General features: G+C 43.3%; 1 protein-coding gene across 1 annotated transcript in view; it reads left to right on the forward strand.

Moving 5' to 3' along the window:
• Window positions 1-17,324: 17,324 nt before the first annotated feature.
• The window catches only part of NTNG1 (netrin G1), a 142,029-nt gene continuing 136,694 nt past the window's right edge, over window positions 17,325-22,659 (forward strand). Inside the window, exon 1 of the mRNA XM_041479578.1 lies at window positions 17,325-17,570. Coding sequence (XP_041335512.1) covers window positions 17,325-17,570 — 246 coding nt within the window. The remainder of the gene's footprint in view (window positions 17,571-22,659) is intronic.

A 22,659-nucleotide genomic window follows, 5' to 3' on the forward strand; every position in this document is an offset into this window, starting at 1 on the left:
GAACCCAGCCCCAGATCTGCTGAAATCAAAGAACCTGAGAGGGTAGATGGTCCAAAGGACACCTGGCAGGCAACTTTGAAAGAGCCAGATCTGAACCCTGCACCCACTGAAAGCAGTTGTAACTTCACCATCAACTACAATATGGATGCTAGACGCACCCCCTTGGCATTTAACTTCCGATTTTGGAAACTTTTCTTTCTTTCAATCATTTTTATGTGTTTGTGAATCATTCTGAAAAATATTAATTCTGTTAAAATATTTGCTTTCAGAGATCCTTTGTACTTTCTCTTTTATTAGCAGACCACATCCATTGCCCAACTTTCCCCTCTTAACAATCCCCAGGTTCTGCTTAATCCAGTTTTGCTTTTCTGAAATTACTTGTCTGTTGTTCATAGTTCCTTTTAAACTCTATTTTAAAAGTGAAACCTCCAGGTTCACATCTTTTTCTCTCTGTACATGCCTTTTTGGAGCATAATACATTAAGTTCCCATCCTCTCAGGTCTTGAAATCAGTCCTTGGATCCGTCAAAATGTCCAAGCTCAGAGGAGGGGAGGGCATGTGTGATGTTTAATATAATGTCTTTTCAGAGCATCAAGGAAATGAGGAACAAGAGACTAGGAAAAGGAAAGCTTACCCTCAGGAACATTACTTTTAAGAGCCCTGGAGAAACAGAAAAAGACCTCTGAGAAGAAATGCAAGCCTACAGAGGTGCGCTGCGCTGTGGCCTGAACTCACAAGCCTGGCACAGCTGTGGTCTCCTCCTGCTCTCATTCATGCCAAGGGCCAAACTCCTGCAGCCGTTGCTCTACAGCCTTCTCCGCTCCACTGCTCCTGCAAGGAATGACATGCCTGTCCTGAGGGAGGAGGCAGAGCTGAGAGCCCCGGACTGCTCTCCCTCCCTCTCCAGCCACAGACACTTGGGGCCCGGCACAGCCCCAGCAGCTGTCCCAGCCCGCTGTCACACACAGCACACACCGCCCTGGAGTGTGAATGATCCCTACGGTATCATTTCACCTGGGACAAACATTTGCCCTCCTGCTCATTTTTTCTCCTACCTGAGGTGGAAGCCCTACCAGTGCATGGAAAGCAGAGCTCCCCAAGATGTCCAAGCATCTGCAGCAACCTGAGTAATCAGTATACACTACTCAGGTAAACTAGTAAACTTTTAGCACAAAAGAATACAATCATAATGATGTATATGAGAATAAATTTGTAAATATTACTGATCAAACTTCAAATCAATAGATGTTTTACATACCACAGTAAACATATAAACTTCACTGCCAACTTGAGCTTTTAATCATTTTATTCATTTGTGGATTCATTCATCTTTCTATAATCTGATGTATTGGTCTGGTTCTCCAACATAAAAACCATTATTGCAGCAAATATTGCCATTTTAATTTGTAACCAGTGTCCCAGAATTTTTCATTAATTAATTGGACAGTCTTGCACATTAAATATAGTAATAAATGTCTTGCAATGCAGGTGAAATTTAAATTAAAAAAAAAAAACAAATTGTGAATATCCTGATATTTATGTTTAGTAAGTACACAAGTCTGCTAGAGATAGAAAGCAACTAACATCATCTTGGCCCTGACACCGTCTCTACAGTACTGCAAGGCTGAAGGCATTGTAGATCTGTGTGAAAAAGAAGACAAGAAAATAAAGCCAGGACTTCTCTCAAATGCAGTTTGGAAGAGCCATCCTGGGGCTGGAGAGGCAGTACCCAGGGGCTCTCTCCCCTGCAGCCCACCCCTAAGCCATAAGGGTCCCCATTGGGTTCTCATTTAACTCAGATCTTACAGGGATGATGAACCCTTGCCTATCTAATCCCCTTGCCTAGGGAGCTAAGGGTGGCTTCCTCAGCCAGCACCTACTTTTCTGTGTCTGAAGCACTACAGGTGAAATTCCAACTCTGGTACACACTAGTTAGACTCTTTTTTTTTTTTTTTTTGGCAGAAGATTCAGCTGTATGCCAGAAAGACTTAGACATCTTTTAAAAAAAAAACTAAAGCACTCACATCATGCAAAACATTGCAAGGCCATAGTGTCACCATCTGAATTCACATGACAAATACTTCAAATCCAGAACAATGTATAGAATCTACACATAAGTAGATGAACTGTTGTTAACGTGGACTTGTAGTACAACACAACTTCCTCTGGAAAGTCAAGATATTATTTTTGGAGTGAAAACCAAAACGCTATTTTTTAGATGTGCACATGGGCATAGAACCTTTAAAAAGAGACTAAATAGTAGAGCACCTTTTAATTTTATTCCCTCCCAAACACCATAGTAAATAAGATAGCACTTTGAAAGGGTTTGTGTAAGTTATACAGCTAAATTTTCACACACAAAGAAAAAATAAAACTGTTAATGGAATTTCTTTCCAATATCCTGTTATATTGAGCATAAATACAAGTATCAGACACATCAATCATTAATTCCTATTGAAAAATGCTGAAGGAAACTTCAGAAATAAAAGTACTAATCTCATCTACCAATTTGTGTAGAAAACCAGTGTTTTGAGCTACAAAAATATCTGTATTATTGTTCACATATTTCTGATACTAATCATATTTCAATTTGCTAAAATCTGTTTTGATGTGTAGACACTATGCTGCAAACTAATAAAGCAATTTAAATTACCATACTCTTAGCAAGAGATTCAGCTTTTCAGTAAATGAAATGGCCTTCCCTAAAATTCATTATAAGAAAGCTGTTAATTTGTAACTGCAGAAATCTGGTGACGATTACAAAAGGCTCTTGAAGTTACTGTTTCACAGTAATACAGCAACACAACCATTTTCATAGCAAATCCAGTCAAACATTTAATGTTTACATCATTGTAAACTTGAAAACATAATTAGTGATCTATCCAGTTACCTAGAACAGTTGGATAGTGCTGCCCTTCACTGGTTCATAATGGTATACCACAAATCAAAACTAATGGCTGCCTGACAAAACTGTGGCTCAGCTGCATGAAAACTGAGTTTCCCTACTCCTCCCTCCAGGACTTCCACATGCCAACAAATGAACACCCAAAACTGCCTCTTCATAATCCAAGTAATAAATGCTTTTATATACTTACTTATGTCTTTCACTGGGAGAGATAAGATAGTTGCCAATACAATCCCTCCCCATTGTTCTTGTGTTTTATCCCATGTCAGAGCACTACTGTAATCCCCTCCTCAGTGTTAAATTATGCTTTTCCTCCATGAAAGAAATGCCTCAATAAGAGAATAATGAACATTTTTGCTGGAATGTTTCTCTTCAGTATTAAAATATTGGACAGATTAAAAGTGGTACTAATAATGTCTGTATTTGTGTAGGAACAGGTGGGATCAGGTAAATAACCAGTAGTTCTGAACATGTGCATTTTGCCCTGATGAGGGAACAGAGTATAGCTGGTTTAGCAAATGTAATAGTCACCTATGTCCAAACATAACGTTTCATAAAGGGAACTGAATTTAGATTAGTTGGTTGTTTCATATTAGTTGTCATATACCTACTGAGACCTATGCATCTTTAAAAAAGTGCTTTTTCCAAAGGAGATGCATTTAGGATAGTATTAACAGCTAGAAGGTGTCTGATGACAGATGATGAATGGCTGCTAATTACAGTATGTATTATATGCAGCAAGTCCAACCTTAGATGCATAACTGAGATGAAAGCAGTGCTCCTTTCTGTACACAAACATAAGCAGTAGTCCCTGACTTCAAGTCCTGACAAGTCTGTCTTCTAAAAAAAAAAAAAAAACAAGTACAAGAAATATTTTCAAAATACAGAATCAAAAGATAGAACCTCCATTTCAAAAACAGGCTCAATATTTTTTGACAAATAATCTATTCCTATTTATAATATATTGTGTTTACTACTATGTTTGAAGAATGGCTGAATCTTGCATTGGTGCTGGCCATTTCTAGAGAACATTTCCTTTTTAAAAGCCTTTTTGGAAGTGCAAAAAAACCTTGCTATGCACATTTTGAATCAATTGTATTGACAGCTGTACCCTATGATCACCCACGCGGGTAAGTAGGCTCCCCCAGAACTCGGTTCAGTTACAGCAGCGGGAGCCTCCATGAAGCTCTGCATGACTGTGTGTTTCCAAAAGAGCGTCCAGTATTTCCAGAAAAAGTGCCCAAACAGAAGGTGAACTGAGCAAAGAGAAATGCAGAAAACAGGGAATCTTGAAAACTTTCCTCCAAAGCACCTTGGACAATACCATTTAGTGAGTTTGTCGCTGTAAAGATGGCTGAATCATCCCAGCCCAGTTACTCTGCACTCACCCTTCCTAGGGCATCTTATTTTCATTTGATTAATAAGTATTGGCTTATGACCAGCAACTGGACTTTTATGATCTTTGTCTTCTACAGAATGCATAACAATACCAGGGAAATGCTTCAAATAAATCTCTTTCATCTCTTACTTCATGGTGGAATATTAAGGTTTACTTTTTCTGGAAGGTTTGACAAATTTGTGAGGACCCTTATGTTACCCCCATTACTAACCACAACCAATGAACTGTCAATAAAGACAAGAGTTAATGGCTGGAATAGTATAAATAAAAGCAAAACAAGCATATAAATAAAAGGTCTTTACAAAACAGCCTAATAGAACATCTCATTTTTTGTTAAGCCTTTGGTGTAAGCGCATCACTACCTCTCCCACAAAGTCAGCTCAGTCTGCTCTGGAAAGATGGTTATTTCCTCTGCAGTTTAGCAAACCACAGCTCCGTGTGGCTTCCCTGAAAATGACACAAACTACATTGCACCTCCTACCAGAAATCAGTGCTAAAATATCATCTAATTTGTTAGCCAGGGTTCCTGAGTGCAGCCACAGCTTGCAGCCAGCGGCTGCTGCCGGCTGTGCTCACACCGTGAGGAAGAGCAGTCACACTGCGAGGAAGAGCAGTCACAGCGGAACAGAGAGCAGATGCACCCCCGGCTGCCAGGTGGGACAGCCATTAGCGGCAATACAACCCCAAGGCTTTGTCAGGAGGGTTCTCAGCTACTGCTGGTTTCTAGAAAGTGATGAAACCTAAAAATACTGGACTCTGGAGGGAGGAATCAATAAGTGACAGAAGGGTGTACCTCTGTCTGCTACCCTGCATCACTCCAGCATCTTGTTCTGCACACCATTCCCTGTCCAGCTGCAGCTCGGACCCCAAGTTGGTCATTTCCTTCTTTTCCCTGCAGAAAAGGACTGATACTCTCATATCTAATCTTCCCTCCATTGCCCGGATTTTCTACATTTCTGTCTGTATTTTGCTTAGGATACAGCTGGAAAGACTTTTTTATTAGCCATGTTCGTTTTAAAAATAATTATCAAGTATTTTTCTTTTCTTTAAAGTGTGAAGTATTTGTTAATTGCAAAGGAAAACATTTAATTTAATGACATATCTCTTCACAAAACAAAGAAACAGTGACTGAAAATAGAATGTATGCTGCCACTTTGTGAGAGTCATTTACAGCAGAGAAAGACCACTTTGGCAGATACATTTATGACTATACAAAATTAGATTTCACATTTATTATGTGCATGTGGCATATTATTAATTATTAACACCAAAAATAAATGTTTATGTTTGAAGAAAAACAAGCTGCTAAATTCTGAAAAAATATTGTTGAGGATTTACACATTGTGTCATGTATGTAATGTAAATGAGAACAGCAGAGATTCAGTATTTATTATTAGAACAAGACATTTTTCATTCTTCAAGTGGAAATCCAGGCTGTAATTTACATGCATCTCTGAATCAACAAGTACAATACCTAAGAACAACAGTTTGTATAAAAAATAACTGACTTTGCCTTCTCACGGAGGGCACATCCATGAAAATTCTTTGCCTGCATTCCCTGGGGAACTGCATGGGAATTACAAACACACTGCTCTCAGGAGACCTGAAATTATTTTCTACCCTAGACGTGAGGAAAAAGTAATGGGGTCCCACAGCCTGCTAGCAGGAAACAGTCCCAGCCAAATGAAGAACACTGCTGATGAGGTACTCTCTCCCAGATTTCATACCTACCCTATTTCAAGATTTCAGACCCCAATGTCCTGTTCAGAGAAGCTCTCAGCCCTTAAACATCATTGGGAAAGATCTCCTTACCCTCTAAGGAGAAAAAGTCATTATCAAGCTATATGGAAATGGAGGCAGGAGTAGGATGACTCGCATATCTCTTGATGTAGTGTTCATCAGTGTAACATCATACTCCCAGCTGGCTGCCCAGATTACCTTACCCAGGGGCCTGCCTCCGCAGGCCTTTCCCATTGGGACTTCCCAGGCCTGCTAAGCTGGGGCTGCTGGTGCAGAGTGCTGTGATGGAAGCTGTGGTCTAGACAAGGCACCTGTAGCTGCCAGCCTGCTCAGAGAAAACCTCTCACAAACTGTGCTGCCATGGAGGTTTCAGAGCAAGAGATGACATTTTTTTCAGTAGCCTCCCAGTCCCCTGCCCTTGAGCTATGCTGAAGCTTGAGCAGTGTCAAAACACTACACAGGGATGTCTGTGTAGTCACTGCTTCACTAAACAGAGGTCAGGATTTGTCCCCTGCCTGTACAAATCACTGAATCATTCAGTGTCCTGAGTTGGTTGCCAGTTCCAATCCTCCTGACATGGGCAGGAACACACCATCCACTAAAACAGGTTGCTCAAAGCCCCATCCAATTCCTCCTTGAACACTTCCAGAAAGGGGGCATCTACCACTTCTTTGGGCCACCCGTTCCAGAGCCTTACTACCCTCAGAGTAAAAGATTTCTTCCTAATATCTAATTTAAATCTATCTGCTTTCAGTTTAAAACCATTTCCCCTTTTCAAATGACTATATACCCTTGCAAAAAACCTTTCTTCAGCTCTCCCACTGTTGGTCTCCTTTAGGTTACTGGAAGGTGCTATAAGGTCTCTCCAGAGCATTCTCTTCTCCAGGTTGAACAACTTTAATGCAGAAACCTTTGACTTTGTCATTTATCTAAATACAATTTTCCAGTCATTCTGCTGTAAGCACTGGAGGCACTAAATATGGAAGCCCAGAACAAAACTCACATTCTAGACAGCCAATTGATTTTACAGAAGGCTAAACTACTGTGGGCAAAGCAGCAATAAAGTGGACAGACAAACTCTGCTGCTGGGAGGATTTGCTGTTTCTTCCCATTTCTACCCCTGTCTCAGCTCAGCAGTAGGAGGCAGGGGCAAATTAGCACTACTCTTGCTCTTATCTTCCACACCGTTTGCCTGCTGCTCTGCAAAAACTCTTTCAGCTGGTGACAAAAGAGGTCAGAAACACGCATGCAGTGCGATGGAGGAGCAGAGCAGCACATGGAGCAGGTAGTGGCTCCACAGAGCAGAGGTGTGCAGAAGCAGTGAGCTGCTCTCTGCACAGCAGGACCCTCCCTGCCACCACTCAGCCCCAGCAGCTGCAGCCACTGCCTCCTCTCCTCTGTCCTGCCAGGGCACTGGCCCCACCATGACCAGCCTCTGTTCTGAGGTCAGGCCCAGCCGCTGCATCACATCACACCTGCAGTGTTCACTGCGGCCCTCAGCCACCAGCATGCTGAAACACGGAGCTTCAGGCAGGGAAGCTCCCTGTGTCTCTGGATACATTTCCAGGGACAGCTGCTACTTCAGGCAAAGCCAGGTACTCTAGTGCCCATTGCAGCAGTACTCTGCTGTGGGGAAAGGCAGTAATAAAATAATTCTGCTGTATCATTAGAGGTCAACTTGGACTACAGAAAGTAATAAAAGATTCATAATGGCACATGAGGGGATGCACTAAATAGCCAAACCACAGCTTGAAAACATGCAAAGCTTGTTTAGATTTAGGACTTGGTTAAAAACTTGCAGTTCAGCTGGTGCTTCACCAGAAAAGTTTGCAATCAGCAATATCACTTCTGTACCAGCAATTTATGCTGCTTCTAGTATAAATTATGCCTTGCAGCAAGGAGTGTCCTAATAGGCATAGGTGCTCCCATGTTCAGGCCAGTAATCAAAAATTAATCCCCTTCCCTGATTCTGTTAGGGGCCAGTGCCAGCTATTACTGAGAAGACATAAGAAATACTGCTGGAAGCACTTTCAAGATAACACTTTCCCAGTGTTGTGACTTTCCATCCTTTGGTATTTAACAACTGCTAAATCTTAATTTTTAGTGAATTTCCAATCCTGTAAGGCAGGCAGTGGGACCTGAGGTGTTTTTAAATATTCCTTTCAAACTTTGGTTAATCTTATCTTCTGTCTATATAACAAATCTGCTTTAGGAATCCTGCTAAAGTCCAGTCTCAAGGTGCTGTGACAGTGAGTTGCCCAGCCCATTTATGTGTGAAAAATCATTATTTACTACTAAAAGAGTTGTCAGAAATTTAGTACACATATTGGCACAGTATTTTCAGTTTGGTTATAAAAGCACTGTCCCTTCTCCCTTTTACTCCAGCTTGTCACTCTAAAAAGAACAAAAACAACACAGATAAATCTCTAGCTGCTGAATTCCATCTGCTTTTCCATCCTTTCAACAGCGCTTGACAAAGAATTTAAATCAGATCCCTTTTCTCTCATGAGCTTAAAATTTGGCTGTAAAGTTTGGCCACATCTTCAGAGTATACTTGATTTTTGGCCATCATTTTTACCAGTAAGGCACATCTAATCTCAGACTTGGTGACACTGCACTCAAACCAGCTGCTCTAGCTTTGATGCAGAAGAGGCCAATACCATTAGCATGAAGAAGTTAATGACATTTGACGTATCAGATGACTCGGTCTTGCCTTTAATCTCTGTGGCCAGCCAGTCCCACCAGGCAAATAATGGCCTCAGGAGAGAGGCCAAAGACTGCACAGAGGAGAGAAAACTTCCAACACCTCTCTGGAGGTGAGGTTTAGGGCATGGGACGGGAGCAGCACAAGGTGCAGAGCAGGTGTGAATGGCACGCTCCAAGTGGCATTGCTGTGGCATAAAGAGCTATGCTGTTCATGTGGAAAAGAAGGCATCCTCACCCAATTCAAGTCTAGAGCAAGACAACACTCCCCTCGCAGCACCTGCAAACAGCCGATCCAGCCTGGCCCAGAGACGGACAAAGCCACCACACTCAGAGCACCACGAGGCAGCGGAACCCCAGAGCTGTCACAGGCAGCAGGGCTAGTCCGTCCACATGTGCCACTGCAGGGACTTGGCTCAGTGTGTACAGTCTCTTGCACTTCGCTGTACAGTCCACCATCTGTCTAGTAATTAGGAAAACAACCCTTTTCTTCCAACTGCAGTGAAACTCTGCCCCTCTTCTTTACAAAACGCCCTATGGAGACTCGATGCCTGACATGCTTCCAGTTCAAGTGGAAAGAAAAAAATTACTGATTTCCGTCTCCTATCCTTTTGTACCTCAGGGACCAGGAGGATGCAAACAAAGCAAGAACTGCTTCTGGGGACTGAAAATCCCTGAAGCTGGTTTTTACCACCCCTTTGATCATTCCTGGCTTTCCCACACAAAGAACTTTTCCATGCATGTGGTACCTGCACTAACAGGGCCAAAGAGATTCCAGAGCATGAATGGAAATGCTAAAACAGTACCACTGCCACAGAGAGAAACAAAAGCTGGGAGGAACTAGGAGACATCTTTTTACTTTGCTGGGTTACCTGTTTTAGGGAAAAGAAGAAAACTGGTCTTCCTAATGGCTCCTGCCAGTTATTTCCACAACCTATCAAATTCCATGGCTCAGATAGTGAACAAATTTCTTACTCTTCTATAAATGCCCTCCTCATTTCATCTGGTTACCTACTGGCATTGCAAATTTTGTCAACAAAATACAACGGCACTGTTGCCTACATAAATACATTTAACACTTCTTAACATGCAAAACACGCAAACAAACGATAAACGCAGCTTCTGAGCGTTCACAATGCAGCCAGTGTCCCACTGCCCAGCGCTGGCAGCTGCAGTCGATCAAATTCAGTAACCAGGTAGTTGCCAGGAGTAAGCACAATTCCTGCACGGGACTTGCTAGTCATTAGTTTTAGACACTGCTTTGTAGCTTGAAGAAATCTAAAAGGAAGAAGTGCGTGCTCCTCTCGTTTAAGCGACAGAAGTAGAGGGCGTGCAGGAGGGAACGAGAAAGCATAGCAGAAGGAGGAGACGGGGTTTTCGCGTCTTTCAGGAGCCCCGAGGGGCTGGTACGGGGCGGGCGGTCACAGCAGCACCACAACAGGACAAGTCGCACTCCCTCCCTGTGTCGGTGGCACTTCGGTGCTGTAGGCAGAGGACGAAGCGGCGCTTCCCCGCCGTGCCCAGCACTACGGAGGGACCCTCCGGCGACCGGGGCGGCACGCTGCCCTGTTCCTGCAGCCGAGCACGGCTGCGGCGGGGCGCTGGGGGCGGGGCGCTGGGGTCAGCCCGCCGGGCTCGGGGCTCGGACGGCAGCAGCACGGACAGCACCTCCGCCTGCGGGTTACCAGGCTGAAGCCGAAATAACACGGGAAAATTAAAGCTACTCCAGCGGGCACGGAGAAGCCGCAGCCCCGCCGGCGGCTGGGCGGCTCCCGCTCGGTTCGGGGCGGCGGGTCCCGTCCGGTTGCCCCCCCCGCGGGGCAGGCGGCGCCGGCCCGCCGAGCGCCGGAGGAGTGCGGCCGCCTGCCCGCCGCGCGCCGCCCGCGCCCCGCTAAACTTCGACGCCGACAAGTGCCTGGGCCCAGCCGCGACCCCGCCGAGCCCCTCCGCGACCCGCCGGAAACTTTCTCGGGGAAGAGCATCCCCCCCTCCTCACGCCCTCCCCGCGGCCCTTCATGCCGCCACCGAGGGAGCCCCAGCGCGTCCCAGCGCCGCGGCGGCTCCACGCCGCCCCGCGGTGAGGCTCGGGCGGCCCGAGCCCGCAGGGTGAGTACAGCCCGCATGCCGCTCCGGGGGAGGATGGGGCGCGGGGGCTGCGCGGCCTGGAGGGGCCGGTGCGATGCCGGGGGCTGTGTGCGGGGGTCGCCCCGCCGGGCTCGGGCCACCGACCGCGGGCGGATCGGCGCGCGCCGCGCGCCCCCTGCCGCCCGCGCGGAGCGGAGCGCGGCGGGGCCGGGGCCGGTCTGGGGCGGTACCTGCGCGTTGCCTCCTCCGCCGGAGCTCGGAACCGGGAGCCGGAGCTCGGACCGACCGGGCCGGGCTGCGCCACGCCGAGCTTTGAAGGGGCGCGGGCGGTGCGAGAGCCCTGAGGGAGCGCGAGCGAGCCCTGAGGGAGGGGCGCGTGCCTCGCGCCGGCGCGCGCCCCGCAGCGCGGATTCACCCGCGGGCGCCGAGGGAGAGCGGCGGTGCCGGTGCGCAGAGGCGGCGGCACAGGGCATCGCCCCGCCGGCCAGGAACAGCGGGCAGGTCACTGCTGCCCAGCCTGGAAACAGTTCCTCCCTCGCATCGGAAATTGCAGGCGGCTTTTCTAAACATTCACACGCGCACAGAACCCCCAAAGAAAGCCCCTCATGGCGGTGAGCAGCGCAGATCAGCTAAATGCGATGAAACAGATGCTTTTCTACTCTCAAAGTTGGTGCATGTGCGGTTTTGGCCTCTGATTGATACACTTTTATTGTTCTGCAATCAACTTTTCAGTACTCCGGATCTGATGTGGTAGGAGCCAGCATTACTTCTACAGAAATGCTAGCAGAGACAGTGAGTGGAACAAGCGATGGAGATGCTTTTAAAGAGGGAATAAGTCACTGTCTTGCCTAAGGACAATGCGGTTCAGGATGAGAAGCTGTGGCTTGGGAAGCCCGTCAAAGGGAAGAAAACCACAGCAGAACTTCCCCTGGCTTGTTTTTTGTTGTGGTTGTGGTGGTGGTGGTGGTAGTTTGTTTTGGTTTTTTTTTTTCTTTTGTGCTTTTCATGGGGAAAAAATAAAGGTCGATTTCTGGTATATTTCTGTACCTTAAAAGGATGATTACTAGAGAGTTTCGAACAGTTAGTGGCAATACTCTCATGGAGTTATGAACTTTGTCTCAAACCTCTGACATTGATAAGCAGCACCAACTTTCTAGGTATTTATGTAAAATACAGCTATAGCACAGAACAAATTCAGCAACCAGTAGGCATTCGTTTTTGAGCCTGAGAACTTTCAATTATAAAGTCATCAGCTCACACCATAGCTTGAAAAGCTTTTTAGCCCTATACCCTGGATAACTGTGTGATGAGCATCCACACACTTCACCTTATTGAGCGTGAAGAATCATTGAAAAAAACCCAAAAACAAAGCCTGTAACTTCCCCAAATGCTAACTTAAATTCCCAGAGGAAAAACTTGCAGAACAGATTGATGCTAGGTACAGAGATATTTAAGGCAAGACGCTACAATTATAAAGATGTGAGAGGAAAAAAAAGCAGCTATGTACTAAGGCTCTAAAATTTAAATAGCTGAAATGCTTTTTACTCCATATTCTGACAGCTGATGATACCTGGCAAGCTATGGCAGTGGTAGTATGATGTGTCAGTCAGCAAAGAATAATGTGTGAAAACCAGAAGTATTTCAAGTATAGTGCCAAGTCGCAGGGTTTTGGTAGCTGTATTTTATTTTCTTTAATTAGGTATTGACATTTTAAATTTCTCCTGAGGCTAAGAAATCTTTTTCTGCTAAATAGTTAAGTAAGCTGCATAAGAATAGAACCTAAACTTTGAATGGGAACAGCATTTGAGGCCAAAGACACCAAAGCAGTTGCTTGAGTATACTGAATTTCATACAAGTATTGACAGAAATAATGTGTATTAAATCATTAAATACAGGTTCCCTTCTTCTTTGAATAGATAAATAATTTTGCCTTTATAAAAGGGGTTGGTTTGTATATGTACAAGGTTCTCAAGTTGCCTAGGTGTAACATGGTATACAACACAAGGTTAGTAAATGTAAGTTGCACAAGGGTTAGTTCTGTATTCTAATACACATTATTTCCTATGCTCTAAACGAGCTTTAAATAATTAACTGGAGTGGACGCACAGGCGCTTTTTACTTGGGCTTGATTGGATCCATTCATCTGCTTAAGCTGTTCGGGATACAAACTTGAAACATGTTTCTCTTGGAAAAATCTGTTCTGCAGCTGCCGCTGTGGGGAGGTGACAGCCGGCACTCCTTGCCCGGCTCAGTTGTTCCGCCAGTTCTCCTCCGGCAGTGTAGTATCTGCGCTGGCTCTCCTTGCTGCTCGGGCGTGCTGGCAGGGTACGCTCCATCCGATGCGTGGTCAGTGTGGGAGGTGGTCACTGTTCTATTACCTCCTTCACGTTCTTGTGGCTTGCCAAAGAGAGGCCCAAGAGCCCACCCCTATGGATCCCACAGTGATTTCCCAACAGGGAGCTCATGCAAGACATCCAGCCGCTGTGGTTTGTGAGGAGGGGAAGGGGGTGGATTTGCGCAGTGATGGAAGGAGGCAAAAGAGGAGTGTTTGCTAACATCCCCTAATGAGACCTGAAGTTCTTCCCTGGCACTGATGCTGCATTACATTTTATCTATTCTGTAAAGGGGGTGTCTCCTCCATCTGCAGAATTAACACGCTGCATGAGCTGAGACTTCCCCATCTGGAAAGGGATGTACGTGCTCAGAGCCTCCCCACTGCTGATTTCAGTCTGGGGGTCAGCTGCGCGCCATTCCTCTCAGGTGTCTGTGACGGAACGACCGGCACTTCGCCGACGGAGCAGCGCTCGGAGAGGAAGGCAGGGCAGATGTGGCCTTGCGCCGGTGTCTCCCAGGTGCCTCCTAGTGTTTTCCATAGTGCAGAGGCTGTGGCACAGGGGAATGTCCGAGGCCCCAGCGCTGCTGCCCCACACAGAAGACGCCAGGAGCAGTGTGCTCTGGAGGCTTTGCATACATTTGCTGAAGTCGTCCCGGCAGTTTGGCGTTCCCTTGCCCTCAGCCAGCAAGGACGCTGATCCCTCTTTGCCGCCTCCGTGGCCCCCAACACCCAGGGTGTGCGACTAGCAGGGCAGGGCAGAGGGAATCAGGGCATCAGACAGTAGTTATTAGTGGTTTGTTTGATTACCTCTTCCTCAGGTCAAATGCACATTACAGGGGACAAAAAACCCCATTGCTGTGTGTTCCCACAGCTAGAGCCTTATCACTAAACATCGGGTACAGCTGTAAACTTCAGAAATGTTACTCTGAACGTTTTTTTCTACAAAATAATTAAAATAGATATGTCCTTAGCAATAGGGCACTGAAATGTAAAATGCGTATCCTAAGTGACTCTGCAGGAACAAACAAAAGCAAGACAAATCATATAGCTCCATCAGAAAAAAAACCTGGCAGCACTCAGGACATGATCCTTAATGTGCTTTGGTCAATATCTTTCTCTATATCAATGGAAGCTCATTAAAAGAAGATATTGCAGACTAACTGAGCCATGCCATACTAGTTCTTGCCAAAGCTTGACATTTTTAATACATTAATAATATGTCTGTAATGTAATGGAAAACTATTAATCAGAACTGGTTATATGCCAGAAATTTAAGTTATAATTGGCTGCTTCTTGTCAGGAATGTCTGTTGTACACGGCTACAGCTGCCTAATGCTCAGATGTCTTGCACTCCTCTGCACTTTTTTCTTGTCAGTGCACTAAATTCAGTCGATGTTATAGTCTATAATTCTGTGTAACGACCATCATTATGACTGGCTTACTTTAATGAGAATTCGTTATATGGGAAGTATTTTAGCACAGTGTGTTAAGGTAGCGGCTTGCTTCACATTATTTAGTCCTACCCAGTCCTGTTTATTAGTGGATCTGAGTCTTGGCAGTTATCAAAGCTTACAGGTAACTAAAGAGCTAGAAAGGAAGATATTAAAGAAAAACTTTTTTTTTTTTGCCTGAATATACAAGCTTGCAGTCTAAAGATAATTACACTCAGTAACTTCTTACTTCTACACAGAAAAATTATATTTATTTATTTACTTACTGTTTAGTTCAGCTATGACCAAGCCATCTCCAATAAAGGGTGTTTGATTTGCCATAAATTTAAAATAATTTGCGGCCTCTTCTAGCAAGGAGTTGTTTCCCATTTTCATAGTGACATAGTTTCCCATAACCCTAAGCTATGGGCTCTTGCAGGTGCATTGTTTTCCCCTTCAAAATTGTAAATGCATTGGAAAGGAAGCACAGGGGAAGGAGTATCTTTAGAATGACATGGAAAGTGTTCTCTGAATTACTGAATTCCAAAATAATATGCAAACACTCCCACTGAAAACAAAAAAAAAAAAAAAGAAAATGTAAGGTTGCTACAAGGCAACAGTACTACCCAGCATGCTTCTTAAAGAGATTTAAATTTAATTTGGTCTTAGATATTTCTGCTTTTGTGTCAAATTCAGATTTGAAGCTTAAATATGTTTGAATGAATTGAGAATTGTTACTGCAAGAAAATTCAGATATTCTCTGCATATTCTGATAAAATACATGAGAGTTGTATGGTAACACTTGATAAAGTGAATATAATGGAAAATTGCATTTACGTCCATACAGCAATTATTGTAAATTACTTTGCTATGGAAACACAATTCAACCATCTGTTGGCATTTCATGGTGTCTGTAGTTTAGCTCAGTTTAAGATGAAGCATTATTTAAATAGAGGGAGGCTGTTTGTGAATAGCTTTGAAGATAAGTTTTGAAAATGAACATTCCCAGTGTGACACGTTAAGGAGCTTACCAGGTCACACACCTATTCCTGTGGCTGTGGGGTGTAGGAGGGTTCACGGCACTGGGCATAATTTAAAGCTGGAAAGCAAAGCAGGCTGCAGAAAGTGACGACTTACAGTTGTTTCTCAACATCTGTCCGGTGGGTCTGGCTAGATTTTAGCATCCAGACAAAGGAAGTGGGGAAGTGCTGCAGCGTGTGGCTGAAATCTTCTGCCGACAGCCCAGCGCCCTGGCTCTCCAGCCTCGGGTGGCACAGGCTGACACAAATGCGCTGGAATTCCTTGCCCTGGTTTTCCTTGTCCCTGTTTAGTATACCTACTCTGTCTTTGCAGTTTTCCTCATACAGAATTTGGAAATTTTTTTCCTGTGTTATTCAGGAAATATATATTTGAAGTTGCTGTGATATAATTCTAGCATTTTATACCTGTAATAGTGTAATTCAGGTGCTACAAAGTGAGGGGATTTCTGGTTGTTTTCTGAAGAGGGGAAAGGGCATATATTTGCTGTGAAATAAGTGCTGAGTACTCAGGTACAACCACCCTCAAACCTAAGAAAATAAGCAGGGGAAAGCATTCTTATAGTAAGCTACAAAATAAGCCATTATCTTTATTAGTAGTTTGTCATCAATGTGGTCAGTGAATCACAGTTCAAATGTAAAAAAAAAAAAAAAAAAGAGCAAAGCTCTTGCAATGCTAATGAGAAACATCAAGGAAATTGAATTGTACTTGCCATATCTTTGTTGTTCTTAAAATAATAACAATAATAATCATCTAAAAGAAATATGTAAGGCTTTTGGAGCTCCATGAGGTCCTCTTGCCAAGAAACTATGAGCACCTGCTAGCCCTGATGCCCATCTCTGTGTCACTTGAGTAAAAGAACCTTGCTGCTGCTGCTGCCCTGCAGTGCTGGGCTGCCTGCTCCCCTGCCTGCCTGCACCATCTGGGCCATGGCTGAAGTCAGTAGTTTGCTCTCCAGTTCTGCTAGGGTGAAAATACAGTTTTGGAAACAGGAAGCTCTAACTCACCTGGAACATTATAAATCTGTCTTTGTTAGAGTACAGTTAAATCCTTCATGTCAAAATACTTTTCACTGTGAATGATTTTGGTAGTTATTTCATTCTAGCACAGAACCCACAGTAAAGGTTATCCATATTGTACCAATTTGCTTTATATTGCATCAAATCTCCAAAATGTCAACATATCGTATGTTTTGTAATGCATTGATTCTTGGACAATAACTCTTAATTTTTATTGTTTCTGAAAGGGTGCTGGTGCCAGAAGAAAAGGATGATTGATGGGAAAGAGACACCAGCCTACAGACACTCACCCTCTTCCTCTGGATACTGATTTATCAGTGTGTCCAGGCATCCCCTGCGAGCCCTGAACACGAAGGATCACTCAGGGTTATCAACAGTGTAGCTGAAGACTGCAACTTCACAAATTATTATCTGCTCTTGGACATCTTTTACAAGAAGCCCTGACAGATAAGTTATAAGGTGAAGGACAAGCGCTGCATGGCTATGAAAGGCTGTCATCAGGGCCTGGGTGGCTTCTACCAAAGTCTTTAACAAACATCCCATCCTAATGCTTCACGTTTGAGTTGGAACCTATTTTATAAATATATAAATTAGATGTACTTATAATCTCTAGACTGCACATACGCCAGCACTGAGCATCCTTACGAAGCTGACATAAAAGGATTTAGAAATGTATTTGTCAAGATTCCTGTCACTTCACACCCTCTGGGTTACTGTATCCTCCGTGATGCAGCACTACCCTTCTGTGTGGGGACACTATGACGTGTGTAAGACTCAGATTTACACGGAAGAAGGAAAAGTATGGGATTACATGGCCTGCCAGCCAGAAGCCAGAGACATGATCAAATATGTAAAAGTGACTCTGGATCCCCCCGACATAACATGTGGAGATCCTCCCGAGACTTTCTGTGCAATGGTAAGGCAAGCTTTTCATTTTGCATAATTAGTGGGGATATATTTGTGATATATGGCTTCAAAATAGAAGCCCTAGAGTGCACATGAAATTATCCAAGAAAACCTTCATCATATTCCAGATGTGAAAGGTTCTGCTGTACAAAACTCTGAGCAGTACATTAAGCTGAGCAATGAGATGTTCTACTTATGAGGACTTGACTTTATCTGAATTCAGTGTCTCTCTACAGCAACTTTTAATGTATCTAAAGAAACCAGCATAAAACTCCTATTGTGCTAACCCATCACTGGGATGGCCTTTGCCTGATCAAGAAAGATTTGAATGAACTGATTCCACTAAAATCAGTTTAAAGCATCATAGCATGGCATAATTAAGTATAATTTCCAAACAGTGAGACCACTTAAACTCAAATTGCTAAAGCTTAAAAAATGGCGTTGGGAGTTGGGCTGTTGAAGTTTTCCCAGCTACCCAAGGAGCTGCAGCAGGTATGTATGGACAGTGCAGCTAAAATCACCTCCAAGCTCTAGCAACTACTCACAGCTTTGTTCCTAGCTGAAACTGTAGGCATTCAAGCAAACTAAGAGAGACCAGAGCTCCTCATTTTACATGGTCCTAAAATAGACTGGGTTTGGAAATGTTTGGCTTGGTAAGTAAATTCACAGGTATAAGAATGCAACAGACACTATATATGTATATGCACACATATGTATGTATATCAATGTTTTACAGCTGTGCTGCTCCCAAGTGTTTGATAGATCACACTGTGAGAAGTTGTTTCAGTTAAAGGAGATCTTTAACTTGTAGACAGCTTCTTTGTCCTCACACCCACAGAGACTCTCTTTTCTTTGCAATTGGACATTTCTGTTAAATAGTGGTGGAAGATACTGAGTTCCTTGAAAAGAAAATAAGAGTATTGTGTACAAAACATGCACACTTACATCTGTTAATACAGCACTGGAAACATGCTCCATATTACCTACATTATTTAGGTTTGAAAGACCAATGAGTTCTGGTAAGTGAGGCTATCACAACTGAGAAAAGCCTACAAGATATTTATTTGTCTATGTACAAATCATCATTGCTGGGTGACAACATCCCTGCAGGAAGGAAATTTGCTTTTCAATGCCTTGTGGCATCATTTTCCACCACTGCTGTTCTGTAAGGAGTTCAGATCCAACCACACATACATTTAAGGCATTATTTGCACGCATGCAGCTGCTTCCCACATACATTATGGTAATAGCCACGTGATAAATTGTGGAGCTACATGAATAAATTACATTCACTATGAACCTTTGACTGCACCACTTGCTCTCTGCCCACTAATCCATCTCTGCTGACATGTCTTTGACACTCTAAATCTCCAAGCAGCTTCAAGCAGCCACTGTTTAAAAACAAATGGAAATCATGTGCCCCACATAATATTGTCTTATTGGTTTTTCTCCTTAATCTTGAAATACATTTTTTTCCCTCTGACTAGTTATAGCTGTGATTTAGCACTCAATAATATTTAGTAACTCGTAAAGCAAAAAGTTGTTCTTTTAATGAGAAAACAAACAAACCTGCCCAGTAAAATTTGTTTCTTCCTTTTAGTGCAGATAAACATTGCAGCAGTTCCTATCTTAAGTAATACTCTAAGTTTCTGAAGGCCTTTGTTATCAGTGTGCGCTCTATTTAGAACAACAGTTTTAAACTAAAAACAACCAGGCAAACAAAAGACATTTTGATCAAATCTAAGTGTTAAAAATGGTGTCAGAACTCCCCTTGAAAACATTTGACCACACCAGGTCATCAGAGCTGTGATGTGGGAGGAAAGTTTGCTTGGGAGTGACCTGAGATTACAGCTGTAGCTCACTTGCAGTTTAAGCCTGTGAGATGCAGAAGGCCACCAGAATCCTCACATGAGAAGCAGAGAAAGGGGAAGAGCAAGAGAGCACACACAAAGAATGAGAGTGTGCATTCAGCTACACAAGTGTAGAGTGATGGACTCTTACATGATAAACTGTGGGATTTGTTTCCAGGATAGATGTAGATTGTACGTATACACTGTATTTAGATATGCATTGGTAGTGGCTTGGCTTGCTTGAAACATAAGGAAAATTACAGAAATATTTAATGTTCCTAAGGTACTGCCCATGGCTCACAGCAGAGCATTCTCATCCCTAAAAATGCTCCATTGTCTATCTGTACTATAGCTACCTGTAGGAATTAGATACTTCCTTCAAATGAGGTTTTATATATTTTGTAGGGCTGAGCCTTTGGCATTTTTGAGACCTTGAATTTTTGTGTTCACTTTTAGTTTTAGAAAATGAGTTAAGAAGATAGCACTGACATTCTTGGGGAAAGTGGGCAGCAGAAAAAAGTTCTTTCGTGTTAGGCATGTTCTTGTGCTAAAAAATCCCAAATTTGAAGTGACAAAGATGCAAAGGTTTCTTTCAGCACAGTGAAGTGCCAAAATGGCTTATACAAATGCTTGGCTTTCTTCTTGTAAGAATTGGCTATGTGCCTGCCAAACCTGTACCACTGTTTTGTTATTGAAATCAGGTTGACACTGACTTGGAGAAGAACAGGGTCTTTTCAGCTGTTCTAATAATAAGCAAGGGTACCAAGGAGCCAAATCTGCTTCTGCAGGATGACAAGGAGGTTGAAGCAGCCTCCTCTTTCATTTGCATGTCAGTTTCCTGATCACTTTACTAATTTTCTCTTCACCAAATGGACTAAGGTACTAGCTGTGAGTCTCTGTCAGCCTTTGGTGTAACATAGATTAGATTCTTGAAACAAGCCAGACTGAGAATTTCATTCAAGTCCTGCTGAGAGATTATGGTAGAATCTAAGGCAGTCTGTGAGAGTAGCTGATAATAACCTGCAATAACACACAACGCAGCCGTGCATTGCAATGTGTGCAAGCATACAATACAGAAGAGATGGGTGGTTAAATTGACCCCCTACTTATTTCTGCATATTCCCCATGGCATTAAATGTTCTTATGAGTCTGTGATGAATTTGTACTTTCCTTGTTTAGTTGACAGACTGAATAACAGGGCTTTGCATATGTAAATTTGTTGCAAAATATAACAGCCCTAACTGGCAGCTAAAGCCAGCATTTGGCAGCTCACCACTTGCAGGTAGCTTTGTGGTATCCCCCCAGAACAGCATATGTAGGTATTATGGGGAGCATACAACAGAAAAACTATCCCACCGTTGCTTTTAGGCATCTATTCCGAGAATAACATTATCGTTTCTGGTGACATTCAGTATTGACAGCTCATGAGATTATTCTGAAACCTCAAACCCCTGGAGTCCTACAATTATGATTATATGAGATTCTCAGGTTTCATTTAAAACATCATGTCTATTTCCTTAGTCCTTCTGGTTGCAGGGAAAAGTTTGAAAATGAAACCAAGGAGCTCAAAAAGCAGAAGCCAAATAAATAATCTTCCAAATTATTGTTTGTTAAAAATCTCATCAGATTTAAAGTCATTCAGGTTTTCTACAGCTTGGAAAGGATTTTTGTTCAAGAGGAGAGATGCATAAAAGAAACTTATGAACAAATAAGTGGCTAAGAGCAGTTGAACACTTAAAATTTCTAGATGTGGAGTTGTGTGTATCTGTAAGAAGGATGTGACAGCATCCTTCCAGCATAAGTAGGGCTCCTCCTGCCTACAGGATAACCAGCACTATGGGGAAGGGTTCACTGGTCACCTCTGGCTTCCCTGTCCATTTTAAAGCAGTCTCTAGTGTCTCAGAGTGAGCCACATAAGCTGGCAGAAGGTGCATGACTGCTTTCTGTGGTATTCCTTCAAGGAAATTTGGACATATTTTGTCAGGCACAGACTTGGACTGAACATTCACAGTGTTTGAGCCAGCATGACCCCTTCCTGCAGATCTGTAATTTATGAACTTTGAGCATTTGGCATTGCTGAGAGTGTGTCTGGCACTGTGTGCTTGTGCATAGTTGGCCTGGGAGGAGAGAGAGGAGAGGAGAGAGGAAAAGAGAAAGAAGCTATTCACATTTTCAGGTTTGAGCTGCAGGTTTCACTGTGCAGAGACACTAAGCAAGTACTGAAGTACCTGGCGGCGCTAGTTCTTGAGGCCTGCAGCATTTCAGTGCGAAACAAATCTTCTTGAAATCCCTGGGAGTAACTAATAGTCGGTGAAATTTGCTTCCCTCTTTGTAAAAACAATTCCACAATACTCTGTCCAGTCATAAAGAGAAACAAATCTGACTTCCTGTGATTGTCACCATCTTTTGCTCTACCAGAACAGTGTGTAGGTGGCTTCTGGCTTTCTTTCTAAAACATGTGCCAGCTATATCCCTGGTACAGGCTCAGGAACCTCATGATGCTGCTCACAGCTCAGAGATCCTGTTGCCCCAGTCCCACCTGCCCTACACAGGGACTGGCCCCTCTGCTAAATTCCAGCCTGTAGCATGGGGTTTGTATTCAAACCCGAGCCGTGATTACTGTGCAAATTCATCATGGATTTGTCCAGGAGACTCCTAGTGGCTGTTGCTGTAATTTGCAAACTAGAGAGACGGGTTTGTGTTACCGACCTGTGTTTGCAGCTCAAATGGCAACATTAAAACATAATTTTCTGTTTGTGTTTAGACCTAGATATCATAATACATCCAAACAACTAAAAATTGATGAAATTATCTTCAATTATAGTTGCCTGCAGCTAATTTCTTTCGTAGGTTAAATAGAAGCTTGAAAAGGAGCCTGCAGATGGGAGTCCTGTGCATTTCTACAATTTATAGAGCAGAAATGCTGATGACAGTAGAAATTTGAGCCCTTGAGTGCTACTCCGTATTTCATAGCCAATCAAAACTAAATTAAGAAACAAAGATTATTAAAAAGTATTCTGCACATGTAATTCTGCCATAATATTATGAGGTGGACATTAAATTTTTTTCCCTTTGAGACTTTCAGCATCATTAATGTAGCATTCCTTTAATTACAAGTAGGCTCATGTTCCTTAAAAAGAGGGAAATACTATGTAGCATAGATAGTGATACCAATATTATGTTTACTGAAATAATTAAATGAACAGATACTTTTCTGATTAATGGGTAAATCACAATGTGAAACAAAAA

The sequence above is a fragment of the Pyrgilauda ruficollis genome, unplaced genomic scaffold (genome assembly GCF_017590135.1).
Source record: "Pyrgilauda ruficollis isolate IOZ18807 unplaced genomic scaffold, ASM1759013v1 scaffold49, whole genome shotgun sequence".
Classification (NCBI taxonomy): Eukaryota; Metazoa; Chordata; class Aves; order Passeriformes; family Passeridae; genus Pyrgilauda; species Pyrgilauda ruficollis.